We start from the raw sequence: 20472 nt of genomic DNA, 5'->3' as shown, positions 1-20472 counted from the left end.
ATTTATTTATTCATTCATTCATTCATTCATTCATTTTGAAGATTTTATTTATTTATTTGACAGAGAGAGAGACAGCCAGCGAGAGAGGGAACACAGCAGGGGGAGTGGGAGAGGAAGAAGCAGGCTCCCAGTGGAGGAGCCTGATGTCTGGCTCGATCCCAGAATTCCGGGACCACGCCCTGAGCCGAAGGAAGGCAGATGCTTAACGACTGAGCCACCCAGGAGCCCCCTCAAGTTAAACCTCATTTAAATATATTATCAGATAAATTACTCTTACCCATTGCATTGCTGTTCATTAAGAAAACACCAAATGACTTTCCAGAATTATCTTCAATGCACATGAAGAATGTTTGATGGCCATATAAATTATTATTATTCTGTAAGGCAAAAATTTGAAAATTAATTTTTAAAATACATTTAAAATTTTAAAAATTATATATTTAAAATGGTCTTTATCTAGTCCAATTTGTTTCTGTAATTTACTCCTCATATCGCTATACTAATTAACTATATATAACATATGAGACACTGTAGCATAAAAATTAACTTATTTTGATTATATGTTAATACATAAAATATATAACATAATATATTCATTAAACTATGAATAGATAACTTTCTTAAATGTTTTATTATGATTAAGTGAGCTTTAATAAGCTATTAATGTTAAGAAAATGGCATATTTGTTCATTATGCCCCATGTGTGCCCAAGCACTTCAGGGAATCACAAGATGATGTTCATCATCTGCAGTATGTTTGCTAAAAGCTAATGAGTACGTGAAGTGGTTGAGGCCAACTGCAAATACACTTGAAAAGTAAAAGAAAAAAAGAGTTCCTGGCTGGATATGGAAGTTCAAAGGAGAGATATATGGAAATATACTACAAGAAAATAGCTATGAAACTTCTCAGCCTCGTGTCTATTAAGTGTTCATCACAGATAGTGATGCTATAAAAAAAGATTGGTAGAATCATTATTAGTAGTTTACTAGTAGTAGTTCTCTACCAAATTGTTGCTTTCAAGCAACAATGCACTTATTCAATTTTGGGAATGAAACAGTTAGTATTGGCATTTTAAAAATCACTAAGCATTGACTCAAAGCAATCATGAATCGATAAAAAAATAATTTTCTTAATGATAGGGTCTTTGTCCTGAAGAATCTCATATTTTAGAAGTATAGACAAATACGAACACAAATACTAACCTGCGGTGATTGTCATACTAAAATATAAATAAAGGTAGAAAGTAAAGACTAATTCTGCATGGGGGAATTTGGGAGAAGTTCTTAGGAGGTCAAACTTGAAATCAGTGCTCAGCGACTTATTGTACAAATGATAAAGAACCTCGAGATTCAGGACTTACAAAGGGAACTGATCCCTGTGCAAATACTTAAACCTATGGAAGAGTGTCATCTGTTATGGGGGAGGAAGAAACAGACACAGATGTACAAATGATGTCCAACAGATAGGCACACACCGCATCATACAAAGTGATAAAGAACACAGCTGGCATTTAGAATGATTCTAGTGCATGGACTAGCCGTGGATAGATTTTTTTGTTTGTGTTTGCTTTTGTTTCTTAAGTAAGCTCCATGACCAGCATAGAAACCAACATGGGGCTTGAACTCACAACTGTGAGATCAAGACCTGAGCTGAGATGAACAGTCAGACGCTCAGCCACTCAACCAACTGTACCATCCAGGTGCCCCCTCACAGATAAGTTTAAGCATGAGAATGACTGAAAAGGGAATGACAAAATATAAAAATCAAAATCAAAAGAAAACATTCATAAACTAAATAAACGTATTTAAGCATTCATGAAATCTGTTGGTTATTTTTTGAGTTCATTTAGGACTTTACTATAAATTCTTACCCCTAAAGTAAATAGACTTCTCGATTAGCTATCACTGACATCAATAAATGATGGTTTCAAATAGGCTAAAATTATTATCTGCTCCAATATGTTTTATTTATTAAAATTTTATTTATTAAAAAAAATGGTTCCTTACATCACCAGGAAGTTGATCACGAGTAAAAATTGGCCATGTTTTCCAGTTTAAATCATGACGAAATCTTTTATGAATATGTTCCCCAATACCATAGATATATTCACTGGGAAGTTTGGTTGAGATCTGTAAATATTGGTCAGAGTATACCAGGGGACCAATGCTGGTGTCAAACCTGTACAACAAAATAAATAAATAAATGATCTAGACATACAAATGTCCTACCAAAGAAGGGTCTATGTTATCATCCAGAATATTTCATTTAAAATATGTCAATCTTGGGCTGTGATCATTTCTTGGGAATATATGAATTACATCATAAATAGCATTTGTTAATTCCATCAACACAATTTGTTTCATCACCACCAATATGATTCTTTGTACACATTCTTTCTTGAATCTTTATAACAATCTTAAAGCATAACTACCATTATCAGTTCCATTTTATAAATAATATAAATAGGGAAAATTAATTCATGTTTTCTAAGGTGACAAGCTGGTAAGAAGTGGAGCCAGATTTCAAACCCAGTTCTGCCTTGCTCCAGAGACACAGTTTTAAAATATAGTATCATATTGGCTTTCACACCTCTAACATATATTTTAAGTTCAAAATGATTTTTCCAAAATGAAAAAGACTGTATGTTTGATGCATATCAAATACATACTACAAGAAATGTTAAATGGTATTTAATACTTTCATGATTTAACATAATATCTATTGCAAATTATTAAACTATATTTAAGAAAAGTAATTGCTACGATTTGATCTTGACAACTGCTTAATTAACCTTCTTAGAGACATGAGAGCATTTACTTTGAAAATTATTAAATCCCTTGCCACAAATATCCCCCAAAATACATTCATAATGAAGGCATTCAGGCAATATTTAATTTAATATATATTTTTCATATATATATATACACATATATATATCCATCATATACGCATATATGAAGTCCTTTAATATTACTATAGGAATTAGCCCCTTTCTGAATAGTAACTATCTGATCCTCAAACTGGCAACAGAATACAATAAACAATGGGGAAAGGACACAATAGGAGTTCTAGTTATGTAAAAATATAAAGGTTAAAATTCTCAGTGATGCTCTTTACTTCCACCTTTGGCCCCAAATGGTACATTTTCATTCACCTTCTCATACCTTTCATCCACAGGAAATAAAACCCGTTTTCCATTATAATCTTTTTAAGGATGTATACTCGCCTACTTTGGGGAGGAAAATTATTTTTTCTGAAAATGCCTTAAAATTAAGACTTTCTAATTCTATAATAATAGAATAAAATTGACCAGTTATTTAACCTTGTAGAAATGTAAAATAAGATACTTACAAAGTTTTCATATTGCTTTTTCTAATAACTTTGATGCTAAATGGATTCTCTGTAACCTGCACATCATACAACGGATCAGAGGCCGCGGTTCCAGTAAATTCTCCTACAAACTGATGAGGAACTTCATATCTTCTATTATTCGGATCAGTAATCTGCAAAGATTTAAACAAATCAGCATTATTTGATTCAAAATCATTATTTCACTTTCCAATTCTGAATTAAGTATCAAATTCAAGTTTTGAATAAAAAAATACTAAACTTAATAATTTAATAGAGGAGATATTAATCTAGGCATAAACTTAATTTTAACATTGTTGAATGGTTATGCACAGAATTGTAAAAATTGTCAAGGAATATAGAATTGGTTATAAAAGTAATATATATAATATAAAGAATTTTATTGACTGAAAAATATAGAAAAATTAATGATATTACTAAATATTTATTCTTGAATACTGTATTTTTGTGAATTTAATTATTCTTATTGCTTTTCAGTGGTCATCCCCTTAGAAATTCCATGAAGATTTTAAATTTTGCTAAAAAAAACTCTTAATTCCTGTGAAATTGCTTTAAAAAAGTACTATACAAAGGATATGGTGTTGTTTTCACTTCCAAATCCAAAAGACCATACAAGTATATTACTTGCTTAAAAAATAGCAGGAATTAGTTTGTTTAAAATCATGAATAAAAGTGATACCAGTAAAAAGAACTAAGTAAGTAAAAGTCCCATTTATACAGCACAATTAGTATGTTGCTCCAATTTTAAACTAATTCTTCATCATAGTGTGGGGTTGAAAGAATAAAAATTTAAAGTTTATCGAGTGTTTATTCTTCTCAAGACACCTTATCCAATATTTTACATTGACTATATTATGAAATTCTTCAAAAACAACTGCTGGACAACTGTTCTTATGTTACATTTCAGCAAACAGGCTCAGGGAAGTGGGATAACTAGTCCAATCAGTCCTTTGCTGTAGAATAAATATTTCTTAAAAGGGAAAATGTCTTGGTAAGATGAAAGGTGTGCTGATCACTGCCTTTCATGATTAACTCCTCTTTATAAATAAAAACCAACCTTAAACCGGAAACGATTGGGTGTCTGATTTTGAGTTGTGAGGAGAACACTAGAAATGTCATTTCCAAACAGAGTAGGTGAAGATATCCTGTTTAATGTGGCTTCAAGTCCTTACAGGAAGAAAAAAGTTGGTATGAGTGATGACTTTATTTATAAAGATTAACAATATTAATTAGTTTTATAATTATATTCCCTTTATCACAAATAATGACTTCTTTTATTAAGATACAATTATGCAAAAAATAAATCCTTGATATAAGCAATTTAAACACTCTTGTGTACAAACTTCCCATTTGATTCTATTTAAGATATTTTTCCAAAGAAGAATTTTAAATATATTTTTTGTTTTCCACTTAAAATATATTATACTGGATCAGCATGATGGAACATTTCTCACCAGTACTTGTTGTTGTCACTTTGTCAACATTGTAGCCATGGTTATCTACGAAGAAGCACCAAGGAATGACAGAGTCATTCCATGGCTTCCAGCAGCAACCTCGCGTGGCACAAGTTGCCTGACGAGACATTTATAAAAGGAATCATAGGATTAGTATTGTGATCATGTGTCAGTCTCTATTTTTTAAATATTCATTCATTCCAATAAATGTTTGAATTAAATGTTTGAAAAACAAGCTTTTTTCTTCAAAAATATGTTAAAATATCACCTATTCTCTTGTTCCTTTCACTTGGCAGAAATATCAATTGAATTAATTATACCCTACCAAAGACTGATGCTCTGAGTTGTGATTTATAAAATTAACATGTCAATACACATTATTATAAACCTATGGTTTTTCTTTGCTTGCTTTTAATTTTTTAAAGATATTATTTATTTTATTTATTTGACACATAGAGAGTGCACAAGCAGGGGGAGCAGCAGGCAGAGGGAGAGGGAGAAGCAGGCTCCAGGGAGCCTGAGGTGGTACTCCATCCCAGGACCCCGGGATCATGACCTGAGCCAAAGGCAGATGCTTCACTGACTGAGCCACCCAGGTGCCCCAACTTTAAATTTTTTTATTTGAGTATAATACTCAAAGCATCTACAGTTTCAATATAATCCATATCAAAATATAAACATTTTTCACAGAACCAGAACAAATAATACTACAATTTGTATGGAACCACAAAAGACCCTGAATAGCCAAAGTAATCTTGAGAAACAAGAACAAAGCTGAAGGTATCACAATCCCAGATTTCAAAATATACTACTAAGCCCATATTTTAAAAAAAATTTCCTGCCCTGGGTGGCTCAGCTGGTTAAGCATGGGACTCTTATTTTGGCTCAGGTCATGATCTCTGGGTTGTGGGATGAGGCTCCCCGCTAAGCGTGCAGAATCCACTTGTCCCTCTCCCTCTCCTCTCCTCTCTCTCCTCCAAATAGATAAAAATCTTAAAAAAAGGTAAAAGTTCCTGCCCTATGAGTAATTATAATCTATTCTGTTGTCATGTAGTCAATTTAGAAGAATTGAAATATTTTTTGTGTATCAATTATGTATCAAGCTGCAAGTGAGGTTATAAAGATGAAGACATGCCCTGAATTCAAGGCTACATAAAATGCTTAAGGCAGTTATTTCCGGCTACTTATTAGTTCAGTATTTAAGTAAACTAGTTAAACTAATTTATGTGCCTGGTGTTGCAACTAGTTGCAGACATTACATTCAATGACTAACACAAAATGCTGAACTCTTGAGTAGTTTTATGATCTGTATGGAAAGACTGTGTGAAGTGGAAAAAATTATATATGCTCATATAAAAAGTGGAGCCACATGGCAATGCTGTGTGTTAACATTGGTATAATTAAAAATCTACTTGATATTTGAATTTAATAGTGTGACACACTTTCATAATTTGAGCATCTGTGGGATTTTTTTCCCTTGGTTATTTGCCTTGAAAAGAAGTTTAAAGCCTACATTTGTAGTAGCTGACATGTTAACTTCTCTCCTACTTTAACATCAAATTAAAATGGCTTCAGATGCACATACACATGCACACACATGTATACACATGCATACATGTATGTTACAAATGGAAGTACAATTGGAGCTGATATTTTAGAGGGTCATTATCTATCAGAATGTAAAGTACATGTGACTTTTATCAGGCAATTAACCCTCTAGTTATAGAGCTTATAGAAAAACTCCCAGCAATACAACGAGATAATTATATAAAAATTGTTATTTACAGTAGCCTCTTATTTTTTAAAGATTTTATTTATTTATTGACAGAGAGAAAGAGCTAGCACAAGCAGGAAGAGTGGCAGACAGAGGGAGAAGCAGGCTTCCTACTGAGCAGGGAGCCCGTTTTGGGACTCTATCCCAGGACCTTATGGGATCACGACCAGAACCAAAAGCAGACACTTAACCGACTAAGCCATCCAGGCACCCTACAGTAGTTTTTCTAAAAGACTTTTAAAAATATTGGTACAAAACAAAGAGGCAGAAATAGATGTAGATATACTGATTTGAGAGGTATAAAGGTGCTAAGAAAAAAGAAATAAAGTACGATCATATTTTGCTAAAATAAAAAAATATAGAGTAAAATGGAGTTACATGAAGTTCATCCAAACACACTGTATTGGGTTCCTAAGTCTGTCATAACAGCCATAAGTAGGGTTGTCTGAATCAACAGAAATTTATTCTTTCACAGTTCTGGAGTATAGAAGTCCTACTTCAAGGTGATAGCAGAACCATGCTACCTCTAAGGCTCTAAGGAAAACTGCTTCCTTTTCTGATCCTAGCTTCTGATAGCTCCTGGTAAACCAGGATTTCTTGATTTGAAGATACCTTACCCCAGTCTCTACTTCCATCTTTACACTGCTTTCTTCCTTGTAGTTCTCTGTATATCATCCCCTTCTCTTATAAGGACATCAGCCATTGGATTTAGGGCCCACCCTAATACAGCATAACCTCATTTAGCATTTAATTACATCTGCAAAAATTCTTATAATTACATCTGCAAAGATCCTATTTCCAAATAAAATCATATTCTAAGGCTCCAAGTAGATATGAATTTTTTGGAAGACATCACTCATACCACTACATAAACACACACCAAAATATTAGTTTAAAATGTATATCTTCATTGTTGCTTTTAAAATATGAATAATTTTGATTTTTTTTGTATAGATTTTGATACTTGTTATTTATGTTTAGTCATTCTGCCTATTTTTCAAGATTTCAGGTATTTTCTCCTATTATTTTAATTCCTAATCTATTTTTTAAGTTTTTATTTAAATTCCAGTTAAGATACAGTGTAATATTAGTTTCAGGTGTACAATATAGTAATTCAACACTTCCATACATATAGAAATTTTATAGTTCATTTAGTTATATTTTTTGTGATGGAGAGAGTGAGAAAGGTGAGATTCAGATATGTCTATTATAGATTTAATATATATTAGATATGTATATTACATGCATATAACACATAATATACTATAAATATGCATATTACATTATAATATATATATAATGTATAGAATTTGATACGCCCTGATTAATACATATTTACAATATATAGATATCATATTATAGATTGCATAGAATATATAGATATCACAAAATGTGTACACACATTTGTACACCCATGCTCTCCTTGACCTTTATTTCCACGTAGGTTATGAAAACCAAGGAAGAGTCAACTTAGGGTTACATGAACCTATTAAGTTACCCCTAATTATCTCTATTTGAGCCTCTTCTCCCAAACTACCAAATAATTAAAAAATAAATAATAATAATTTTCCAAAATATCAGTTTGACTTTATTTTCCAGACACTTCTTAATGCCATCATTATAAACACTTTTATGGAGCATTCATTTATCTCTCAAATGTTCTATACTGTCAAAGGCTATATTCTTTAAGGAGTAGATTTGCAAGGATAGAATTTCATAAAGATTTTTAAAATTAACAGTAGCTTGTTAAGCATGGAAGAATATTAACTTGGTAATTTATTAAATAGAAGTACAGAAAAGCCAGCTCATCAATTTCAATTATCTCTCATCTCTTTATATGGAGCTATAATAAAAAGATAAATGCAGCCTAACTGATGGCTAGATTTTAAAAATATGGAACTGATCCAAGACTAAGCAATTATCTTAATTTAATTACTACTATATATATCCATATATATAGTATGTATATATATACAACTATATATATCCTATATATATGAATATCTATATCTATTCATAAAAATATTAAAGTCTTTTGTGGCAGACCTGTGTTGGGAATTGCTCTGGAATGCAGTTCATTCTCTCATTGATACGATCATCTTGGTCACTTGGACATTTTCCTGAACCAGGATACACGGTGGTTGTACGAGTGGTAGGTGGAGTTGCAGTAGAATTACTAATTGCTAGGAAAGAAAGAGGTTAATAAAATAAAACATGGTGTTAATAAATACCTTACATTGAAAGAACAAATGAACTTATACATATAATAAAAATAAATTTTACACTAATAAAGGACCCACAATTCAAGTCCTAGTCACCAAAGGAAAATATCCAAACGATATTTAAAAATTGACTGTGCAGAGCCCTACTGACTGTTTCTGCAGAAAAACAAAATATTTTCACAGAAGGTCTTGAGGTAGATTCAAGAGGAAGCAAAATGTTTACTCCACCATATTTATGAAAAAATATGTTTTATAGATGAAGAAAGAAGATGGAGATATATGTATGGGAAAAGGATATAGAGAAGGAGACAAGAATTAGAGCAGAAAAGAGAAAAGTAGGAGGAAAACAATACTTTGAAATGAATAGAAGAGAAAGGAACGAACTGGAAAGAAAAATAAATTCCAATTCTATATAATAAGAACTTCCCAGCAATCAGACATGGGTAAGATAAAATAATCATGTCACAATGTAGTCAGCTTTAAGTTTACCAGGAGCAGGTAAAACAAATGACTCATAGCAGTGGAAAACTAACTATGGTTAGACTAGAAGGCAATCTGTAACAGCCTTTCTAATTCTTATTTGGTCAAAAAAGAATGATGAAAAAAGAGAAGGTGAGGTGGATCAGAGTAGTATGCATTTACTCTAAATTAGGACAGAAATAGAAAAAAAGGATAAACACTTCAAGCTTTGTTTCACCTTCCCTCTACCCGTTTTTGTTATACATCCTCTCTCTCACTTAAAAAAAAAGAATTGAGACTAAAATAAAGAGGGTATTCCCCCAGATTTTCCACTCTGCCCCCCATACTTTTGCACGTATCTGAAGGCCGGAGCAAAAACCCAGGACCTTCCATTAACACCTTGATCACTCTGCCTCTTCACAATTTCTCAGCAACACAAGGTGGGGAAGATCACTAATGTCAAACCTATAGATTGCTTAATTACAACAGCTGTTCATTGAAATAACTGTAATATAATGGATAGGAAAAACTTGGAATAATTATGTAACTTACTTGAGATCATTCTCCATATTTTTCATCTCATGTAGATTACTTTTAAAAATCCATAACTATTATGGGATAAATTTTATTTAACTTCACTATAACGTGCAAGTATTTTTAACATTACTTACTTTCAACAGCAGGTGTCTTAGTTGCTAAAATAGCAATAAGGGCAATAGCTATTATAGCAACTATAGCAAAAAGGACAATAAGAGAGATTTCTAATCCAGTAAATTTCTTCTTTGCCATCTAAAGAAAGAAAAGAAATACATATATATAATGTAAAATATGTAACTACAGTAAGCCACCATCATTATCATAAGCGTATATACATTTCTCTTTTTTTAACTAAGTACAACACAAGCAGAGCCACAGACAGTTGCTTATAATCTAAAATAATAAACTGGCAAATGTAAACAGCACATGCAATTTTTAATAAATAGAGTGAATTTGTGATACACATTATTAGTAACTAAGATGAAACATAGAGGGAAGAAAAGATCAACAAGCAGGTGTGCCTTGCTCTCTCATGTTAGAGCCCTTCTCAAGTAAAAGAAATCTGACACTTGCAGTGCATCCCCTAATTCTCACTATTTTTTGAAGGAGATGATGTTATCCACATTTTGCTCATTAGAAACTTCAACTTCAGAGAAAATAAGCTATTTTCTTAGAGTCAAAATTCTAGTTCTTCCTTGAATTCTAACACTGTCTCTCGAATTTCAACACTGCTTTCTTAGAACAATATTGTGGAAAAGAATATAAATATATATGAATACAAATATAAAATATTATGAAAAATGATATAGGTATATAGTATATATTTGGGAGTTGTCGCTTCAGAAAAAGGTTTGAATTAAATCATCTCCAAGTTCCTCCTTCAAAATATAAGTATGATATACAAAACTCTCATATCAAACATATGTATTTATTTTCTGATAACATTATGTATTTGAGTTAGCATACAAAGGATACCTAAAAGTAGATTGGGAAGAGCTTTCTTCCAGTAATTACCTTAAAATTTATTTATTTAGTTTTGACCACACATCTCTCATCTCTTGTACTTTTCAAGTTTCCCTGACTTTTCCGTATTCTATTATTTTATATAAATCTTAATTCAGTGGCATATACCCAGATAGGAACTTAGAATTTCCATGGTAAATGCTTTAATAAATTGTTCATTTTATTTTTTTGAGTTTTTATTTAAATTCTAGTTAGTTAACATACAGTGTAATATTAGTTTCAGGTGTGCAATATAGTGATTATAAATTGCTGATTTTAAAATATTTTTTTGGCCTTTCACATTAGCCCCTTCTCCCATAATTATCTAGGTTAGTTCATATATACAGCTGTCCCAACCTAAAAACTTATTTTCGCTCTTTCATATCTTTCAATCATTCAAAAGTCTTGTTGGTTCTATCTCCAAAATATTTTCAGAAGTATACCTTCATCCTATCTCCACCACTGCAACATATTTCTTGGAGAACATGTCTTCTTAAGTACATGCTATTTAATCCTTCCTTAATCCTTCCACATTTGTTCTTCTAGGCTAGTCTCAATTCATGCATAGTTCAAATGCCATGTTCTTGGGGAGTACTTTCCTACTACTCTTAGAAGCAGAGTTAATCTATCCTTTTTCTACTTTACCACATCACATATCTATTGCCCTTATTAATACATACGTTAATTTCTTTAATTGGATTTTTATATTTTTTAAAAAGATTTATTTATTTATTTGAGTGAGAGAGTGGGAGGGAGGGACAAAGGGAGAGGGAGAGAGAGTCTTAAGCACTCTGCTCTGAGTGCAGAGCCCCACGTGGAGCTCAATTTCACAACCCTGAGATCACAACCTGAGCCAAAACCAAGAGTCTGACACTTAAGGGACTGTGCCACCCAGGTACCCCAGGATTTTTATATTCTTAATAACAATAATCATGGAAGTAGTTCAGAGCCTGACATCAAGTAAGCACAAGCTCACTTTTTAAAATATACTTTATGAATGAATGTTTAAAGACTAGCATTCAATTTTAGCATATGATTTCCTATTATACATATATAAGCTGTTTATTGCATCTGTAATCTTCAAAGAACCCATGTAAACTAGACTTAATCAAAGTGACAGGATATATGAAGCTGTTAGTAAAATGAAACTGAATTGCTCAATGTTATGTGAGAAAGAACACAGTTGCATTTAATGTTTAACTTTAAATAAGTTTGTCTGACTCAAAGTAATATCTTACTTTGGTATAATGAAGTCAATAAGGATTGTGCCTTTCTATTTTTAAGGAAAGTCTAAAAGTGAAAATGCATATTGTTATAAAGCAAACCTTCTTTTATCTTTAAGAATTAGAACAAAATTAATGTATTAAAATTAAATTACTCCTGTGAGTACTCATAAATAGTACTAAAATTGTTCATATGCTGTAAGTGGTAATTTCAGTGATCACATTTGGGATCACAGTAATTTCAAGCAAAACATTTTTGGGGAAATTACATATTGATGTCCTTTCTGTGTATATTTATTTTCAAAATGAGTAATACTTTATTAGAGGGTAACTTGATGACTGATCTTTAAAAGATTTGCTAGAAAAGATTAAATGTTTTATAACTGTTGTATTCTATTCCACCTATATTTTCTTAAATAAAATAGATTAAATCACACTTAGAGTATTTGTACATATTTCAAAATATTTTTGAACTTTTTTTCTTTATGAAGTAATTAAATAAACATGCTTTGATTCAACTTAGTCTGACAAAAATCATAATGAAGAGGTGGGCAAAGAAAATATTCTCATATCTTAAAAAAACTTAAAAATGTTTTCTTCTGTTTCAGTACAAGAGATAAATATTTAAAATGGCAAATGAAAAATGCTATCTTTTCTATTTTAAACAAGTGCCAATAGACAGGAATATTGCTAACATGAATTAAAGGAATAAATATTTGGAAACATGAAAGAAACAAAGAAATATGATCCGTAAACTTACCTTATTTCATAGCCTGTTCTGTTTACTATGCTGTAGCAGAGCTGGGTAAGGCTGCCAAAGTAGTGATCAAGGAAGCTGCCCAGCTATATACTGAGCTACTCATAAAGTTTTATTGCATCTTCACCACCCTGTCAGTATTTAATAAACTTCTGTTCAACATGCAGCAGAAAAAGACTTAGTCCTGAACATAGTTGCATAAATATTTCTGTTTAGGAATCTAAGTTAATTAATAATTGTGCCCTCAGATAGTCTTTGATTTCTGCAAGCTACGAACTAGTCCAAGAACATGAAGGTATTTATTTATGTTGGTTTTTTTTCTCAAAATTTTATTTCTTTCATTGTTCAGATGTTGTTTGAAAATTGTTTTACCCAATTACATGAAATTTAAACTACCACTAAAAAGTAGAAACATTGGTAAGCTAGGATCTGAAAAACATTTGCAGGAATTAACAATTAGAAGATAATATTTAATAGAAGATATATAAAGTAGATATAAAATAGAAGATAATATAAAAAGTAATGATTAACTAAAAGTTATCTCCTGTGTCTCATTACTAACTTTAAGGTTGAAGGACTGAGCAAATCCATTAGGACAAAATGTAAAAGTAGAGATATATAAATAAGTAATCCAGAAATACAGTCAGCATTTTATGTATATTTTTTATTTAGAGCACAAATTTAATTACAAAAAATTATACTAAGCACTATTTCATACAGTAAAAATTAGAATATCAATTCCATTACTGGTTTAAGCCAGTATGTGTTTAAGATCAAATAATTTGATACAAGAGACCTAGGAACAAATGCCTGCTGCACTACATGTTCCTAAGAAACTGGGGCAAATTTGTTAATGTTTTTAAGCCTAAGTCTCTTTACAGAGAGGAAATAAAATACCTACCGATAGAGTCATTGTGAGATCTACCCTAAAACTGAGGTTAGTTGTTTTCCCTGCAATTTAAGTTTTCTGATTGGTTTGAAATAAAGTAACTAATTAGCAATTTGTCCACCCCTTTTTTTTCTCTTTTTAGAGTGAGATCAAACACTCCAGTTTCTCACCTCTTTGAACTAAAATTGTAAATCTGTCAAGTTTTAATTAATAATCTTTTAGATTTTCTTTTATGTGTAGAAATATTTTAAGTAATAGTGTTTGTCTTCTCGATTTAAAAAGCTTTACATGATTTGAAAGTTTTTTGCCTTCTATTTCATATTCAGGTTTCCATGTCTGGTGCCGTGAGCTTGCCTTTGCTTTGAACAGTTTCTTTTGCTCCCTTTGGTCCATACTCTTCCCACCCTAACTCTGGTTCCACTCATAACTTTAAGATCAGGGAAGTAATGTGCTCATGAATTGCTTAGAGGTAAATTCAGACAAAACTACAATACAAAGGTATTCAATCATAGACATAACAAAGTTATATATAGTAATGAAAAAATGTGTTTTAACTTAAAACATACTGTTTTTGCCAGATGTAATCGTGAGTTTTAAAATTTCTTACTTATTAATATAAAAACTGTACAAAAATTTAAAATGGCATGAGGTAAATTAACAAAAATTGAGTTAGGTAGGCAATAGGCAAAAAAAGTTGTAAACACCAGCAGTGACATTGAACTATACTTAGTGACTGACACTTTTACTAAACAGAACAGATTAGTGTTCAACTACTCTCTTTATGGACTTTGCTCTCCTTAGACTTTGCAATGTGCATTTTAGAATTTCGAACATACGATAGTTAAATACACTTTGGGTTAAAAGTTATATGATTTGCAATCCAATTTACAATTGCACCAAAAGCAATAAGATACCTAGGAATAAGTCTAACCAAAGGGGTGAAAGACCTGTACTCTGAAAACTATAAAACACTGATCAAAGAAATTGAAGATGACACAAAGAAATGGAAAAACATTCCATGCTCATGGATTAGAAGAACTAATATTGTTAAAATATCCACACTACCCAGAGCAATCTTCATAATTAATTCAATCCCTATCAAAATACCGACAGCATTTTTCACAGAACTAGAACAAATAATTCTAAAATTTGTATGGAACAAAAAAAGACCCTGAATAGCCAAAACAATTTTGAAAAAAGAAAAGCAAGGCTTAGGCATGACAATTCTGGACTTCAAGCTATATTACAAAGCTGTAGTCATCAAGACAGTATGGAACTGGCATAAAAACAGACACATAGATCAATGAAGCAGAAGATAAAACCCAGAAATAAGCCCACAATTATATATATGGTCAATTAATCTTCAACAAAGCAGGAAAGAATATCTGAGGGGAAAAAGTCTCTACCACAAATGGTGTTGGGAACACTGGGACTTCATCAAGTTAAGAAGCTTCTGAACAGCAAAGGAAATGATCAATGGAACTAAAAAGCAATCAATGGGATGGGAGAAGATATTTTCAAATGACCTATCTGATTAAGGGTTAGTGTCAGGTTTGGCCTTCAAACCCTGATATGGCAAATGAAAAGATTACTCCAGACACCTTAGTAAGAGAAAGGAGAGGGTCTGGGGACCACCCTAGTGGCAAAAGGTCCTAAGAAAGACTCTGCCTCCACTTTTATTGTGAATGTGATCAATACAACAAGGGAGTAAGAAATACAAGAAGGAATATGAAGCTGTAATAATCAAGACAGTGGCATAGGGAGTATCGTGTGCCCAGAACAAGCTGTGCTCATGACGGGAGTACAGACAGGGAGTGCATGACCTCCAAAGATAAATGTTTCTCCTAAGTCAAGCATTTGCTCCTGGATGAGTGCATTGAGCTGCAACGAGAAGCTGGCTGTTTTCGGCCCAGGAACTGTAAAGGGCCCAGTTTTCTGGACACTCCTTTTTCCACTAGTCTCATGCAGGGAGGCATGTGTTTACTAAATCTTCTCTAGCTAGGCACTATGAATTCCCACAGGTTAGTATCCAAAATCTATAAAGAACATCAAACTCAACACCTAAAAAGCAAATAATCCAGTTAAGAAATGGGTGGAAGACATAAATATACATTTTTCCAAAGAAGATATACAGATGGCTAACAGACACATGAAAAGATGTTCAACATCACGGATCATCAGGGAAATGCAAATCAGAACCACAATGAGATATCACCTCACACTTGCCTGTATGGCTAACATTAACAACACAGGAAACAACAGATGTTGGCGAGGATGTGGAGAAAGGGGAACCCTCTGACAGCCACTCTGGAAAACAGCATGGAGTTTCCTCAAAACGTTATAAATAGAACTACCCTATAACTCAGCAATTGCACTACTGGGTATTTAACCAAAGGATGCAAAAATACTGATTCGAAGGGACACATGCAACCTGATGTTTATAGCAACATCATCACTAATTGCCAACTTATGGAAAGAACCCAAATGCCCATCGACTGATGAATGAATGAAAAAGATATACATATTTCCCATATATATATTTTTTTCCATATATATAATAGGATACTACTCAGCCACAAGAAAGAATGAAATCTTGCCATTTGCAATGGCATGGAGCTAGCGTGTATTATACTAAACAAAATAATTCAGTCACAGAGAGATAAATACAATAGGATTTCACTCAATGCGGAATACAAGAAACAAAACAGATAAACATAGGGGGAAAAAGAGAGAGGGAGGCAGACCTTAAGAGACTTTTAACTATAGAGAACAGAGGGTTGAAGGAAGGGAGGTGTGGGGGGGGGATGGGCTAAGTGGGTGATGGGTTTTAAGGAGAGCATTTGCTGTGAGGAGCACTGCATGTTATATGTAAGTGATAAATCACTAAATTCTACTCCTGAGACTAACATTACACTATATTTTAACTAGAATTTAAATAAATAATTGAAACAAACAAGAAAAGAACTACCAATCCTCCCTAGACCAGTAACCTTCCTCTGAGCTATAAAATAAGAGACGGAGGAGGAATCAAGTTGGTGGAGTAGTAGGGGACTCTGGGCAGCCGGGTCTCTCAAACAGCAACATCAAATCATTTTGAACAACTAGGAAATGGATCTGAGGATTAAAAGAACAATCTGCACAATTTAGAGGAAGAGAACGTAGCAGCTACAAGGTTTAGAGACACGGGGGAGAGAAAGGCCACGGTGCTGTGGAGGGAAGGGAGCCCTTGTTGCAGAAAGAAGATGAGAAGAAACGGAGAAAGGGAAGAGAGAGCAGTGCATGGGGATCGCACAAGGAAAACACTCTCCTAAGACCACTGACTGGGGAACTGAGAGGAACTCACTATGGCAATTTTTTTGCAAACAATGGGGCTCAAATTCTGAGGTTTCAGAAGGCCGCACCATTTGCCAGAGTCAAGCCAGGCAGGCAGTGATGCTCCAGAGAGGGAGGGCAGAGGCTTAGGAGTGGACAGCGTGGTGTGGGGTCCCCTGGGTTGCCCTGGGAGAGAACACTGACCTTCCTGTTGTACATGTGGAAGAGGGTATATTACCTCTCCAAGGGACCCCATGGCGCCACTGAGTAGCCACTCAAAAGCAGGAGACAGAGGTGCACAGAGGGCAGATAAGCAGGTAGGAGCTTTTCACTGTGCTTCACCACAGCCTCCAGGCTCTCATGTGGCCATGCAACTGCTTTTCTAGGTCAGAATGACACCTCGTGCAGAGCTGCAAGGCTCTCCTCCAGGGGAAGGGATTGGGTCCACACCTTGCCAGATCCCTTAAGATTTGGAGTTTTGAATCCCAGACACATGCCAGACATAAAACATAGGAGCATTGTGGTGCTGAATGTGCCAACACCCCAGGCACAGACAGGCTGAGGGCAACAGTCTGACGGAAGCCTGGGATAAAGGAGGGGAGGATGTTCGGTTTTCTGTTAGTGTTTCCTGAACACCAGTGGGCGCAAGTTCCCCTCCACTGGCACGAGAGGCCAGGGTGATGCCATTTTCCACCCCCACCCACCAGCACAGTAGAACTTCTGCAGCAACACAGCACCCCCAGTAGAGGCTGGAACCGCTTAGGTCAAACCCCACCCCTCTGCGCCCTGCAAAGGCATCTTTACTAGGGCAGGTCTGAATGTGAGCCAATACACTGGGCCTCTCCCCCAGAGGGCCAATACAGGTCCCCTGCATGTACCAAGTCTACTGATCACAGAATGCTCCAAAGCATCAGCTTCAGTTCTAGTAGAAATAGGACCAGGCCTTTTTTTCTTCTTCTTCTTCTTCTTTTCTTTTTTCTTTGGAATCAGGCTTATAGTTAGTTGTTCATTTGTTCACTTGTTTGTTTCCTTTTCTCATTTTTTTAGATCAGGCTCGCTCTTTCTTTCTCTTTTCTTTTCTTTTCTTTCTCCTTGGAATTAGGCTTACAGTTTTTTGTTTATGTTTGTTTGCTGTTTTTCTTCCTTTTTCTTCTCCCTTTTTTTTTGGATAAGGTCTTAAATTTTTTTAAAATCAGGCTTATTTTAACAAACATGTTAAAACACACCTAGTTAAAGGTCCAACACTCACCACTGCAAGCAAGGAGGAACTCTGTAGATGACTAACTTGTGGGAAAGAGCAGCCAAAACACAAGAGCAGAATGGACACAGCATATGCCAAAAACACTTCCTGAAGTCAGACCATGGACAGTGTATGACCTCTTCTTAATACAGCATTACTTTAAGGAGCAGGAAATATAACAAGCTTTCATAACATGCAAAATACAGAAACCTAGACAAAATGACAAGATGGATGAATTCTCCCCAAAAGAAAGATCAAGAAGAAATCACAGCCAGGTATTTGCTCAAAATAGATATAAGCAATACATCTGAACAAGAATTTAGACCAATAGTCATAAGAATACTAGTTGGTCTTGAAACAAGCATAGACAATGTTAAAGAAACCCTTGCTGCAGAGATAAAAGACCTAAAAATTAGTCTGACATAAAAAATGCTGTAACAGATGCAAAACTGACCAGATGAAACCAAAATGAGGGTGGAGGAAGAGGAATAAATAGGTGATATACAAGATAAAATTATGAAACATAATGAAGGTGAAAAGGAAAGAAAACTATTAGATCATGAATACAGACTAAGGGAACTCAGCGATTCCATAAAGCACAACAATATCCATGTCATAGGAGTCCCAGAAGAACAGTGGGAAAAAGGGGCAGAAGGCTTATTTGAACAAATTATAGCTGAGAACTTCCCTAGTCTGGGGATGGAAATAAGCATTCAAGTCCAAGAGACATGGAGAACTCCCCTCAAAATCAACAAAATCAACACCAAAACATATCATAATGTAACTTGCAAAATAAAAGATAAAGAGAGAATTCTGAAAGCAGCTAGGGACAAAAGATCCTTAACCTACAAGGGCATAATGTTAGCAGCAGACCTGTCCACAGTAACTTGGCAGGCCAGAAGAAGGTGGGAGGATATATTCAACATTCTAAATGGGAAAAATATGCAGCCAAGAATACTTAATCTAAAAGGCTGTCATTCAGAATAGAAGGAGAAATAAAGAGTTTCCAAGACAAGCAAAAACTAAAGGAGTTGGTGAACACTAAACCAGTCCTGCAAGAGATATTTTCCTTTGAGTGGCAAAGAGAGACCAAATGCAAAAAAGGCTAGAAAGGAAGAGAGATAATCTACAGGAACAGCTACTTTACAGGTAATACAACGGCACGAAATTCATATCTATCAATAATTACTCCTAATGTAAATGGACTAAATGCTCCAATCAAAAGACATAAGGTATTAGAATGAATAAAAATACAAAACAAAACAAAAACAAGACCCACTGGATGCTGCTTGTAAGAGACTCATTTTAGACCCAAAGTCACCTCCAGATTGAAGATGAGGCGGGTGGAGAACTATCATGCTAATGGACATCAAAAGAAAGCTGGAGTAGTCATACTTATAACAGACAAACAAGATTTAAACCAAAGACTATAATAAGAGATAAAGAAGGACACTATATCATAATAAAGGAGTCTATCAAACAAGAAGATCTAACAATTGTAAATATTTATGCTCCCAACATGAGAGCAGCCAAATATATAAATGAATTAAAAACAAACATAAAGAAACCCATTGATAATAATATAGTAATAGTAAGGGACTTTAACACCCTACTTACAGTAATGGACAGATCATCTGAGCAGATCCAGGAAACAATGGCTTTGAATGACACACTGGACCAGATGGACTTAATAGACATATTCAGAACATTTCATCCTAAACCAGCAGAATACACATTTTTTAAGTGCACATGGAACATCCTCCAGAACAGAACACATACTGGGTCACAAATCAGGCCTCGACCTTTCAAAAAGATTGAGATCATACCATGCATATTTTCAGAAGAAAGAACAGACATTTTTCAAAGAAGACATACAAATGGCTAACAGACATATGAAAAAATGCTCAACATCACTGACCATTGGGGAAATACAAATCAAAACCACAATGAGATATCACCTCACACTTGTCAGAATGGCTAAAATTAACAGCTCAGGAAAGAACAGTTGTTGGTGAGGATACAAAGAAAGGCAAACCCTTTTGCGCTGTTGGTGGGAATGCAAACTGGTGTAGCCATTCTGGAAAACAGTATGGAGATCCTGCAAAACATTAAAAATAGAACTACCTTATGACCCAGCAATTGCACTACTAGTTATTTATACAAAAGACAAAAAAAAATGCTGATTTGAAGGGGCACATGCACCCCAATATTTATAACAGCACTACCAACAACAG

At 33.9% G+C, this 20472-nt stretch overlaps 1 protein-coding gene across 1 annotated transcript in view; it reads right to left on the bottom strand.

Annotated features, from left to right (window-relative positions):
- Positions 1-12952, bottom strand: part of SI (sucrase-isomaltase) — a 91187-nt gene extending 78235 nt beyond the window's left edge. The window contains exons 1-8 of the mRNA XM_026497428.4: positions 12801-12952; positions 9950-10067; positions 8644-8780; positions 4824-4941; positions 4427-4536; positions 3352-3503; positions 2007-2178; positions 278-377 (exon numbers count right to left, since the gene is read on the bottom strand). Of these exons, the coding sequence (XP_026353213.2) occupies positions 278-377; positions 2007-2178; positions 3352-3503; positions 4427-4536; positions 4824-4941; positions 8644-8780; positions 9950-10067 (907 nt within the window). The 5' untranslated portion in view covers positions 12801-12952. The remainder of the gene's footprint in view (positions 1-277; positions 378-2006; positions 2179-3351; positions 3504-4426; positions 4537-4823; positions 4942-8643; positions 8781-9949; positions 10068-12800) is intronic.
- Positions 12953-20472: the final 7520 nt, after the last annotated feature.

Source organism: Ursus arctos, unplaced genomic scaffold (genome assembly GCF_023065955.2).
Source record: "Ursus arctos isolate Adak ecotype North America unplaced genomic scaffold, UrsArc2.0 scaffold_20, whole genome shotgun sequence".
In the NCBI taxonomy this organism is placed as follows: Eukaryota; Metazoa; Chordata; class Mammalia; order Carnivora; family Ursidae; genus Ursus; species Ursus arctos.
This window is presented reverse-complemented; position numbering and strand designations above follow the sequence as displayed.